Raw genomic sequence first — 13544 nt, forward strand, 5'->3', positions numbered from 1 at the left:
TAAAATAGATAATGAATTTAGTTCAGGGTTGAACATGAGAAGAGTGGGCTGGATTGCCCTCAGCAAATCACAAAACTCCTTTAATTGCCCCAGGCTTCCCATGAAAGCAAATCTTATCTTTTTTTTTAATACCTATGTAGTAAGTATGCTTTATATTTTCTCTCTCAATTCATATATACCCAAGCAGATTGGAACTCTTGAGTTCAACTGACTATATCTTCTTCCTCTGTCCTGTGGGTACACTGAAGATTTAGCATTTAATGACTTTTGTATACATGCCCAGTTTTGGCTTAGCAGACAATTAAAAAACCCCTCTGTCACATAGTAAGCAGAAAGGAAACAGTTATAGAGAATACTTGCAATTTCAGAGGATTTGTGTGCTTTTTCCTGAGGTCTGAACTGGACTTTCATTGATAAATCAGTTTATTGCTGTGTGGCAGTAAGACAAGGAATATAATTGTCCTAAAGAGTTAAAATTTGCCAATGAAGAGCTACAAAGAAGAATATGAATCAAAGATGTCATCAAAAATTGTATGACAGGTTAAAAATTGGATTGATAATATCAGAGAACTAGGAATAACAGATGAACAACAAGAATCCTCCATTGGTCCCCTCAGGAGATCAGAAGAGCTCAAGGAAGACCTTGTGAACAAATTTGTGTGAGTACATGGACATGAGTTGAACAGGATGAGCAAGTATGGATGTATTGTGATCTATATGTTTGAAGGAATTTCCATGATGAGATCCTCACTCCATTTAAGTATTTAAGAAATATTAAGGCTACAGGGACTAGAAGTAATACAATAAAACATTTACCAAGTAGCTATGATCCCACCTCATTTCTAAATGCCAGACATATGATTGATCTACCCCCAGAATTTTAAAATATATACAGTTTGAATCCTTCCTTGACTGAGCAATGTAGCATGTAACAACACAATTTCAATAGTATGCTTAACCCATCATTCCAGTAGGACCAGTTATACTGATAACATAGCTCTGGGGAATTCTTGATAAGGGATTCAGAGCATGGAAGTATCACACCTGGGATCTGGTGCAAAATAGAATTCAGGAACATTGATTCTTCTGGTCTTGGAGTAAGGAGGATAGGAGTTAGCAGACACTTGACACTAACTTGCTGTGTGACCTTGGGCAAATCATTTAACCCTAATTGCCTCACATTCAGAGCAATCTCCTGTTGTCCTAATTCATAGGCAAGCACCCCCTCACTCAAATCCGGTTGTTGTGCTTGTCCAACAACTCTGCTCTCTGAGGTCATGGTCTTCTTTGAGAAGAAAGGACAAACATCATCACTTCCAACCTTGGCTAGCCCATGTCAAAGAAAGATAAGTGAATTCAGCAGCCCACACTGGCAAAGAGAGATGCTTCCATTGTCAATCCTGACATCTTCACACTTTAGACTTTGAGCACTATATTCTCTTTTCTTCAATTATGTGTCTGTTCACTCTCCTATTATAATTCCTAGGCAAACCTCTACTACTACTTGGAGAAGGTAGTTTGTTAAAGGGAATACCCTGGACAGTTATAGAGTTACTCTCTATAGCAGTTTTATTGGGACACTAGGGCTCACTAATATGAGCTCATTGGTCCATTCTCTATTTCCAAGCTCAGTCTATGAAAATTACCAAATCTTCTTGGTGCATGGCAGGATATTGAATTGTTCACTCCCACATTCCTATTTATTCACTGAGCTAATTTACTTCTACACCCTCAACCAAAGGGCTTAGGAAGGACATTGACAAACTTGAGCATATCTAGAGACTAGAAAGAACTAAAAAAACCCTATCATATGAAAATTGGATGAAGGAATTGGGGATGTTTAGGATGCAGGAGAGGACTTTGGGTATAGAAGGAAATGTGACTCCTACCTTCAAGTATTTGAAAGATTATCATAGAGGCTTATTTGTGTTATCCCTAGAGATCAGAATTAGCATCATAGGATCATGTGATTTAGAGCTAGAAGGTACTTTAATATTCAACTAATCCAGCCTTCTTATTTTGCAGCTGAGGTGGCAGAAGGCAAATGACCTTTTCATGGTCCCATAGCAGAATTAGAGCAATGGTAGAAACAGATACATCAAATTTAGACTCATTAAGAAACATTTTCCAGCTAGAAAGGTGCTTAGGTGTTTGCCTTCTAAAATGCTTTCTTTCTTGCTGCCACAAAGGTTCTCTCAGGCCACTTAATGAAACTTTGGGACAAACTAAGACTTAGAAATATTCAAAAGTGAAATGGTTTACCTCTGGAGATTATAAACTTTCCTTCACTAAAATCTTCAAACAATTGTATGTTTGAATTCCTGTTCAATTCTAACATTCTGCTATCCATGTCCTCCAAAATCTTTCCCTGATTTTCACCTTCTCTCAGTTAACATTTCCCCAAGACTCCAAAGAAATAACTCCCTCTTTGGTTATTATTATGATCCCACATAGAGTTTAATCTAGGAAAATTTCTACATAAGCTTGTATTCTATGTAGAATAAAGAGGTGCATAGTCACTAAACAAACACTCATGGTAACAATGCACATGCTGGATATAGGACAGCTTTTATTTTAGAAAATGTCAAAGGGTACACAATAACTCATAAACTATCAGTGTAATTCTTTTCTTCCTATTGTTGAATTTTTTCTTTTTTAAAATTCTGAATTTAACAAACACCAAATAAGGTAAACATTTTCATGTAATTTTTATAGGTAGATGGTTGCTGACTAGATAGATATAAAGATGGCTCATATGGGGACGGATATGTTCTAGACTCTGACCTTCAAAGGGAGACTGTGATTTTTTTCCCTTTAAAGGGAACAGAGAGAGAGAGAGAGAGCAAGAAGAGATCTGGCTGGGCATTTGCTCCTCTCACCTATTTCTAAGAAGATTATAAATCCCCTAATTATTTATAAAATAAATGCCCACAATAGCCATGTTCAAAAATTTATGTCTCATTCTGCACTTTGTGTCCATCACCTCACTGTCAGAAGATAAGTAGGATGTTTAATCATTGATCTTCTGGAATCATGGTTGGTCACCATAATAAGCAGAGTTATAATAATAAGCAGAGTTATTAAATCTTTATTATTTAATCTTATTAAATCTTCATTACTTGCTTTTTTTATAATGTATATATTATTCTTTGAGTTCTACTCACTTTATTCCATATAAGTTCATTTGTCACTTCCCAGGTTTGTCTGAAACTAACCCTTTTATGATTTCTGTTGAGGCAATAGTATTCCATTACTTCATTTGCCATAATTTATTAGCCATTCCCAACCCTTTACATTCCAATTCTTTACCACAACAAAAAAAAGTAGCTTTAAAGCAATATAATTCTCCTTCCTCTTCTGTGAATCCCACTTCCTACAGAGGTATATGGTTGCCCACACATATATTTCACCTACACATGCTGTGACCTCCCTTTATAAAGAAAAGACTTAGGATCCCTAGTTAATCAATTTTCTAATAATCCAGTGAATACCATTTTCCCCCCCAGATCTCTTTTTAGGAAGTTTATAGAACTTATAGAATCACCCTGTAGAAAAGTGTCTCTCGCTGGTAAGTAAAACAACATTTCAGTGTTCAAGCGAGTTCCCTTTACCCTAGAGGTACAAGAAATGTCTCTGTTTTTATGATTCAACCCTGAAGCCGAAGTTTTCCCAGAAGGAAACACTTAGGGTATTAATCAGACAGCTCCCTACCCATCAGAACTACACCATTTAGATAACTTGCTGTAATAACAGGGCAAAATCTAGTTACCTTACTCCTTCATCTTGTGACTTTGGTAGCTTGTTGCGCTTCTAAGTCCTGGGGTCAATCTTCTCTTCAAGAATATTCCTGCTTTTTCACCCGTCCAGCCAACGTGGTGGAAGCTCGGCTGTCATCTCATCATCATGTCCTCTCATAAAGCATTCAGAATCAAGAGGTTCCTGGCCAAGAAACAGAAGCAGAATCGTCCCATTCCCCAGTGGATTCGGATGAAAACTGGCAATAAGATCAGGTACAACTCAAAGAGGAGACACTGGAGAAGGACCAAGCTCGGGTTATAAAGAATGGCCAGGGAAATGAAAGACATTCTACACCAAGACCACCTCCCCCTCCCTACCATTGCACCCATCCATCCACCCATTCATTCATTCATCCATCCATCCATCACCTAAATCGCCTCATTGCCCCCAATAAGAAGTAACTACTACTGCTGCCCCTCCCATTTTGGAAACCTGTCTGCCAAAGTGCAGACGTCAAAGGAAACCCCCAGCAAAGTATTCGACTTGTCTTGCCCTTGAATGTCTTCATCTCTTGCATCCATTCGTTCGGTAAACTGTGTATTGTGATATAGTTTAAATTACTGTTCTCTCCATCTCTGTGTGGCATTTGTCTGTTTGAGGTTATGCTTAAGAGGCAGAGATCATCCCGCAACAAGTTATTCCTGTCAAGAAAAACCAAGCTCAAGCCCTGCCTCAAACAAGCCTTCACAATAACCTCTCTGTGTTTTGTTTTGTGTTCTAAGGAGTTAGAAGAGAGCACCTACCTCATAGGCTTGTTGTGGGGATCTAAGATTTGCAAGCCTTCAACAGAAGCCTCCAGTGCTGCTAATCCGGAGCTGTCTCGGCCAGATTACGCTCAGCTGACTGTGTTCATTTCTCTAACTCACAGTCAGAGAAGTAGCCTGTTTGACTCCCTGCTTATTTCACACAATAAGCCGTCTTCGTTCCTTGTTGGGAGGTGGTAAATTAAGTGTTGGCAACTTTCTTAAAAGTTGTCGGTTATTTGTGTGTTTGGGAAAGCCCAACCTTTTTGCTCAGGAACTCTTACTTCTCTATTGGAAGACAATTTTGGAAATCAAATTTGGGATTGATAGAAAGGTTAGAAGTGCCTGGGAAATTCCCTTATCTGGCTAAAAAAGCCAAATTCCAAAATCAATGTCATTCACTTACCACCTGGTTGCACTCCTCTGGACATCTCCATCATATCCAAAAAATTATTTTCATTTTGTAAGATCTTATCAGACATCACACTTCATCAGTATTTACTCCTACAGCCCTTCTTTCCCTCTGATTGGAAATGGAAACCCTTCCTCCTTTGACCTTCCCTTTCTCTTTTTTGCTCCCTTTTATATGTTGTCTTCTACTTTTAGCTCATAAACTCCCACAAGGTAGGGATTATCTTTTGCCTATCTTTTGCACAATGTCTGGAGCAAAGTAGACACTTGGCAAATGTGTATTGATTCATTTACTGACATCAATCCTCCTTTTTGGATAAGGTAGAAGATTAGAAATTCAACATTGTTCAAAAATTTCTTCTGGGAACCCAGGAGTCTAGCAGTTGGGAACATGACAATGTCTAGAAAATCCTCCCATCTCTACAGAGGAGACTTGGGCATGCAGTCATATGGTTCCCTTCGTCATTATGTAGTACTTTCTAATCATTATGCCCCTTTATTCTTTTTTGAATTTTATAAAGAATGTTCTATTATTATCCCCATTTTACAGATGAGGAAACCAAGACTCAAGGATGTTAAACTAGTAAATATCTGGTAAAGGATTTGAATGCAGTCTTCCTAATTCCAAATCCAGTGCTTTTAGACTGACAGGTTATACAACTGATTCTCCAAGGTGAAGCCAGGAACTTGAGTTCAGATATTTTTAAAGGGTCATTTTGGTAATTTCATGTGTGCCCCTACTTGAAGACTGCTATTAAAGGATACTGAGGCACAGTGACTAAAATTTGCCTTTATTCCCAGAATCTTGCTAAAAAGGAGAAATAGATGAAAATGCATCAAGCAGCTCTCTTTGCTTTCTTCTATAGGACAGTTCAAATGGGTGGTTCTTCCTACAAAAATAGTAGCTTTAATAGATATGTGCCAAAGGGCATGTCACAATCATCTATAAGGTGATGTTATCAAAATTCCACAAAAGCTCACGACCCTATAAACTCATCTTCAGTGAACTCCTGTGGTCAACTGCCTCCATAATATTGAATATTATATGTATCTGTTGAGCTCCCTTGTAAGCTCTATAAATGTAAGGATCATGTATTATATAAATTTGGTATTTATTCTAACAACCAAAATTCTGCCTGTATCCTTTTCCTAAAAGATACTGAATTATCCAATCTTGAATTTTAAGTGCCCTCAGTCAACTCCTACCAGTTGGGATCCCTTCTGCAACATGTTTAAGAAGTAATTACATAATTTCAGTTTGATAAAGGCATCAGAGGTATAAACAAAGTGTTATGTGAGGTTGTGCATTCCTTGTCCCAAACCTCTGGCTGTTGGGTTTGGAAGAATTTACATTCTAACCTAGCCTTTCCACCTTCACAAGTCTTTCTGGGAAATCAATGCTATGTATAGCCCAGTCACTAATTCCATCTAACTTTGTTTATCCTTATCTTCACTATACCCCACTTTCTCTCACCACAGTGAGAGCCTTTGTCCTATGATCAGCCTGGTCTGGTGGAATAGGTGGTAAATGAGTGAATGCATAAATGAATTTAAAGATGGAAGCGTAGATGATGGTTCATAGATGAATGCTAGATAGACACATGTAAAGATGGTTAGATAATTAAATGAATGGATGAATAGGTAGATAGGTGAATAGGTAAATGGGTAGATGGACGTATAGTTTAATGCATGGTTGAATGAATGCAAGGATGGATAGATGCATGGCAGAGTGGATGGATGTATGAATCAATGTATGAATGGAAGATGAACATATAAATAAAGGGAAGAGTCAGTGTATGGGAATAATAATTAATGGATGGATGGATGGTTGGATAGAGAAGTGGGTAGATAGATGAGTATAACAACAACTAGCATTTATATAGATACTATTATTTGGAGGACATTGTGCTAAGCCCTTTAAAAATATTATCTCATTTGATCATCACCATAATACTGTGGTAAATACCACTCACAGAAACTGAGACAAATATAGGTTAATTGACTTTCCCAGCTATGTATTTACAAATATATGATATGTATATGTAAAGGGGCAGCCCTGGAGTCAGGAGAACCTGAATTCAAATCTAGTCTCAGATACTTGAGCTGTGTGACTGTGCAAGTCACTTAACTGTGATTGCCTTGCATCTGGAGCCATCTCGAGTCTTTTTCTTCCTTTTTTGCAAGTTAGTGGAGTTAAGTGACTTGCCCAAGGTCACACAGCTAAGTGTTTATTAAGTGTCCTCCTGACTCCAGGACCAGTGCTCTATCTACTGCCTCACTTAGCTGCCCCTAGTCTTCTTGATCCACATCTGGCCATTGGACCCAGATGACTCCAGAGGAGAAAGTGAGGCTAGTAACTTACCACAACACCCCCTCATTTAAACCCAATTCATGTGTTTTTCATGGCATCATCTCCTTGATGTCATGGTCTTCTTCAAGAAGGCAGGACAGAAGATGGTGACAAGAGCGGCGTGTCTTAGGCACTCTCATAAATCTTTGAAACCAAGGACTTTAACTAAATTTTCGAGAGACAGGACCCACAGAGGAACCCAATGAGGCAGTTCTCATACTCAAGGTAACCTGGAAAAGAGCAGAAAGGCTCTGCTTCCCAGGGTTGGAGGGGTGGTCAGCCAGAGGGGTGGCCTGCCAGAGTGAAAGAACTTCAGCCTCCCTGAGGCAGTCCCAGGACACTGGGAGCTGGCTCACAGTTGCAGGGGAGTTTCCTGAGCTACAACTTGGGGAGCACCAAGTACAAATTGGGGGAACAGTAGGGGGGACCTCTGCCAGAGCAAGCACATGAAGCCCAACCCTCAGGACACACAGCGAGCACAGCAGCAAGCACAGCCCAGATCCAAGAACAGAAGGAGGTGGAGCTGGTAAGCAGGAGCCCCAGGGCATGAGCCCATTGAACCTAGGGAGGGCAGTGAAGAGAAAGACTGCAGAGCTCTGTCCCTGGAACAGGACTCTGGGGCTCTGAACACATTCAGATCCTGATTGCAGTCTAGATCCCCCCCCCCCAATAGAGCAGCAGGGACCCCCTCCACCTCAGCCCCATAGCAGAGGGGAGCACATATGGTCATTCACAGACCAGGAGGGAGGACAGAGCCTCACACACTGAGACCCTTGTGGGAGTGTCCCAAAACAGGCTTAGGCTGGGAAAGTGAGCAAGCAGAGAAACAAGAGGAACACCATTGAGGAATATTTTGCCTGTGAGCCCAAGAAGGATCAAAACACTCAGTCTGAAGATGAGGAAGCACAAGCTCCTGCATCTAAAGACTCCAAGAAAAATAGAAATTGGGCTCAGACTATGACAGAGCTCAAAAAAGACTTTGAAAATCAAATGAGGGAGTTAGAAGAAAAACTGGGAAAAGAAATGAGAGAGAGATATAGGAAAACATGAAAATGAAGTCAGCAGCCTAGTCAAGGAAATCCAAAAAAATGCTGAAGAAAATAGCATGCTAAAAACCAGCTTAGGTCAAATGAATAAAACAGTTCAAAAAGTTATGGAGGAGAAGAATACTTTAAAAAGTAAAGTTGGCCAGATGGAAAAAAGAGATAAGAAAACTCGCTGAGGAAAACAAATCCTTCAGACAAAGAATAGAACTCAGGGAGATTGATGAATTTATGAGAAATCAGGACTCATTACTTCTAAACCAAAAAAATGAAAAATTAGAAGAAAATGTGAAACATCTCATTGAAAAAACAACTGATATGGAAAACAGATTTAGGAAAGATAATTTAAAACTTATTGGAATAACTGAAAGTCATGATCAGGAAAAGAGCCTTGACATCATTTTCAAAGAATTACTACAGGAAAATTGCCCTGATATCCTGGAAGCAGAGGGCAAAATAGAAATGGAGAGAATCCACTGATCCCCCTGAGAAAGAGATCCCAAAAAACCAACCCCTAGGAATATTATAGCCAAGTTCCAGAACTCCCAAGTCAAAGAGAAAATATTACAAGCAGCCAGAAGGACGCAATTCAAATATCATGAAGCTGCAGTCAGGATCACACAGGACTTAGCAGCAACTACATTAAAATCTCGTAGGGCTTGGAATACAATATACCAGAAGGCAAAAGAGCTTGGAATACAACCAAGAATCAACTACCCAGCAAGGCTGAATGTCCTATTCCAGGGAAAAATATGGACTTTCAATGAACCAGGGGAATTTCAAATGTTTCTGTTGGAATGGCCAGAGCTGAACAGAAGGTTTGATCTTCAGATACAGGACTCAGGTGAAGCATGGAGATTGGAAGAGAGGGGGGAAATATGAGGGACTTAATGATGATGAACTGCATGTATTCCTGTATAGAAAAATGACACTGATAATACTCATATGAACCTTCTCAGTTAATAGAGCAGGTAGAAGGAGCTTTTATAGTTGAAGCACAGGAGAAAGCTGAATTTGAAGATAAAATATGGTGTAAAAATGGAGTCAATAGAAAAAAGGGAAATGTAATGGGAGAAAGAAAAAGGAGAGGGGGGGAATAGGCCAAGATATCTCATATAATAAGATTTTTCTTTATTACAATGAGCTATTGCAATGATAGGGAAGGGGAGAAGGCAAGGTGGAATTAAGGAATCTTCGCTCTCATCAGAGGTGTCTAGGAGAGGAAACAGCATATATACTCAATGGGGTATAGGCATCTGGAGTAAGAAGAAAAGGGGGCGATGGGGGAAGGAGGGGGATGTGAGTGATGGAGGAGAGGATGGACCATGGGGGGAGAGTGGTCAGATATAACACTTTTTTTTTTACTTCTTGCAAGGGGCTGGGATTGGATGGCCTCTCCGGGACCATAGGGCCAGGTGGATGCTGGGCCTAAGGGGTGGTAGGGTGGCTTGGGGCCTCTTGGCCCCAGGACCAGGGATCTGTCTGCTGTGCCACTCAGATACCCTACAGCAGAGTCAGAGGGAAAGGAGAGAGAAAATATAGTACATGGTAGTGGAGAAATACGAAAGGAGGGAGTTGCAATCAGCAATGGCAATGGTGGAAAAATATGGAAATAACTTTTGTGATGGACTTATCATAAAGAATGTGATCCACCCATGAACAGAGTTGTTGGTGTTGGAACAAAGACCGAAGCACATTTTTTTTATTATTTTTATTTGGGGGGTGCAGGGCAAATGGGGCTGGGTGGCCTGCCTGGGGCCACATAGCAGGGTGATTGTTGGGTGTCTGAAGCCATATTTGGACCCAGGTACTCCTGGCTCAAGGGCCAATGCTCTATCTGCCACCCAGCCACCCCTACTATTATTACTATTTTATTTCATTTTGGGTCTTGTTTTTTCTTTTTTTGGTTTTTGCAGGGCAGTAGGGTTGGGGTGGCTTGCATGTCACACAGCTGGGTGATTGTTGGGTGTATGGGGCTGGATATGGGCTCAGGTGCTCATGGTTCCAGGACTGGTGCTCTGTCCAGTGCGCCACCTGGCCATACCTACAATTATTACTATTTTTTTTATTTTAATTTTTTTCTCTCCCCTTTACTTTATTGCTCAAGCAAGTCTATATTTTTTTGGGGGAGGGGGTATTCTGTTTACTCTTAAACAAGAATATTTTATTAATGTATAAAAAACATTATTTGTACAAAATGAGAATAAATAAATATTAAATATTAAAAAAAGAAAGGAATATACTTAGAGGCTGTGGGTAGAAATTAACTGTGATTTGAGCAAACTTTTAACTCTTAAGGGTTGTGTTTATATTGGGATGGTTGTAATAAGGGTACCTGACAAGGCTATGTGGGTATAAATTAACTGTAATTTGATAAAAAAAAAAAAAACTCCTGAGAATTTGCATGAACTGATGCTGAGTGAGATGAGCAGAACCAGAAAAACATTGTACACCCTAACAGCAACTTGGGAGTGATGATCAACCACGATGGACTTACTTATCCCTTCAATGTAACAACCAGGGACAATTGTGGGGTATCTGTGATTCATCTGTATCCAGAGAAAGAATTGTGGAGTTTGAACAAAAACCAAAGACTATTACCTTCAATTTAGGGGGAAAACCTATGCTGCTATCTCTTATACTTTATTTTTCTTCCTTAAGAATATGATTTCTCTCTCATCACATTCAACTGAGATCCATGTATACCAAGGAAATAATGTAAAGACTGACAGAATGCATTCTGTGGGGGGGTGGGGGAGGGAAGTAAGATTGGGGGAAAAATTATAAAACTCAAAATAAATAAAATCTTTCCTTTAAGGTGAAAAAAAATGCAGGACAAACAACAATAAGCTTAAATAAATAGATAGATGAATATGTAAAGGTGGGTGTCCATCTCCACTGGATCACTTGTTTTTACACTGGAACAAAAGCCAAAAATGCATATATGCAAAAATGGGCAAAGTACATGTATCTATGCTTCTTAAGCAGAGGTATTCAAAGTGCTCTGTTTTGCAAAACCACCACCAGAGGGTGTTTGAGCTCAAGCTACTGGAGTGCCTTCACTATTAGTCAACTGGCATTTATTAAAATTTTACTATGTTTCAGACACTCTGTTAATTATCGGAGCTATTAGAAAAGAAAAAAAATCAATTATTCCCTCTAGAAGTGTTTGAATGTGGAAGAGTCAGCATGTAAATAAGTAAGAACATACAAAGCAAATGCAGAATAGATAGAAGGTAATCTGAAATTGAAAACCATTAGCAGTTTAGGAGACCAGGTAGGTGATATCGTGAATAGACTGCTAGTCTAGAGTCAGAATAAACTCATCTTGCTGAGTTCAAATCTGGTCTCAGGCTCTTACTAGCTGTGTGATCCTGGTAAATCACTCAACAGTCTTTGTCAAGAAAATCTCTAAGGGGGTTTTGAAGAGTTAGATATGACTAAAAAGACTGAACAATAGCAATAATAGACCAGTAAAGACCTCCTGAAAAGGCAGGTTTGTTTGAAACCTGAAGGAAATCAGGAAAATTAACAGGCAAGGGTGAAATGTTTGCACTGTAGGCAAAAGGATAGGAAAAGGAGATTAATTATCCTTTTTGAGCAACTATAAATAGGTCAGTGTAATTGGACCATGGAATGCATGAAGGGGAGTATTGTGTGAATGAAACCTGCCTGGGTCCTCTCCTTTTGTTGTTTTCAATCCAAATCCAGTCCAGTTTAAGATATGAATATGGTCAACCTTAATGCACACTCTAGTAATGGTCCATATCCCACTGAAGTTTTTTCGCAAGTTTGGGTTCCAAAAGAACTACTCACTCTCACATATACCTTTATGCAATGAAATAAAAAATGAAGTGGCATCTGTCTTCTTTAAGCACTGTTGTTATTCCTGTCTGCAATCTCAGACTCCCTCACCTGATCTGTGCAGAAGCTCACTAGGCAAGTTTCAATAACTTTTTAGGAAAGATCTCTCCAGAACTGCATTTTCCATGTCTTATGGAGGAAGGAGGAATTTGCTTCACTGTCGTCCAGTTCTCATAGCAATCACTCTCAACTCCTGTCAGCTAGTGTGTCTAACACCAATCAACTCAGCCAGGTTCCTACAGAGTTTACCTCTGGCATCATCTGGTATTGCTTCTCAGTCGGGGGCGGGGCGGGGAATACTCCAGTCAAATCAAAAGAGAGACTATCTCCTGAGGTCATATTGAAAGCACAAACTCTTTAGACCTTTATATAATTTTTGTTTCTGGTATCTTTTCTAATAAAGTAGACAACTGTCTCAAAATTTTCCCCTTATAGAGCGACATCAGAATAGCCTCAGACAACTGCTTTTGTGTTAAATGCCCACAGACAACTAATATCCTCTTTTCTGATTATCTGCAACATCCAATGATGACCAAAAAATGAAAGGGGAAACAACAGATTCCAATGGTTTAGAAAAAGCTGCCATAGCCATGTGTTGTTACAAAGAGATGGACAAGTGATTAGATAGCTGAATGGCTAAGTGGATCAATGTATGGATACATGGATAAATCAATATAGGAATGGGTGAATGATTGGAAGGATGGATGGATGGATGAATGGAGTGTTTGGGGAAACTGTTTAAATGGGGAGTATTTGGACTGAATGATAAGTAGGTGGATGAATGGATGGGGAACTATATAAATAAATAGATGTGTGGGTGAAATGTATAGATAAATGGATAAGCAAATCGATGATCAAAGCATCAGAATTAAATCTAGAAAAGCTCATTGAGACCAATCTCCCACTGTATAGAAGGAAATTGAAACACAGAAACGTTTAATAACTTTCCCAAGTACAAGAGCTGAATACCAAGTCATCCATATCTGGGTTCTGTTCTCTTCCCATTAATAACAGAAAAATTAAAGATTACATAGCATTTTAAGGTTTACCAAGCACTTTACCAGCACTGTTCATTTGACCCTCACAACAGCCCTGTGAAGTAGGTGCAATTATTAGCCCCATTTTACAGATGAGAAAACTGAGGATGAGAGAGGCATAGTGACTCACCCAGGATCATACTGCAGCATAGTGTTGAAGGTGGGATTCAAACTCAGATCTTCCTGACTGGATGTCCAACCATATCTAGTTACACAATGTATAGATAGATATCTATGTATAGATAATTATAGCTAGTTGAACAATGTATAGAACAGGGAACAGAGATTCAGAACAGAG

At 39.4% G+C, this 13544-nt stretch overlaps 1 protein-coding gene across 1 annotated transcript; it reads left to right on the forward strand.

The window, feature by feature from the left end:
• Nucleotides 1-3872: 3872 nt before the first annotated feature.
• LOC141490724 (large ribosomal subunit protein eL39-like) lies at nucleotides 3873-4134 on the forward strand. Its single transcript, XM_074190930.1, has one exon. It carries the CDS (start codon nucleotides 3904-3906, stop codon nucleotides 4057-4059), a length of 156 nt encoding a protein of 51 aa, XP_074047031.1. The 5' UTR covers nucleotides 3873-3903; the 3' UTR covers nucleotides 4060-4134.
• Nucleotides 4135-13544: the final 9410 nt, after the last annotated feature.

Source organism: Macrotis lagotis, chromosome 1 (assembly GCF_037893015.1).
Source record: "Macrotis lagotis isolate mMagLag1 chromosome 1, bilby.v1.9.chrom.fasta, whole genome shotgun sequence".
Lineage (NCBI taxonomy): Eukaryota > Metazoa > Chordata > Mammalia > Peramelemorphia > Peramelidae > Macrotis > Macrotis lagotis.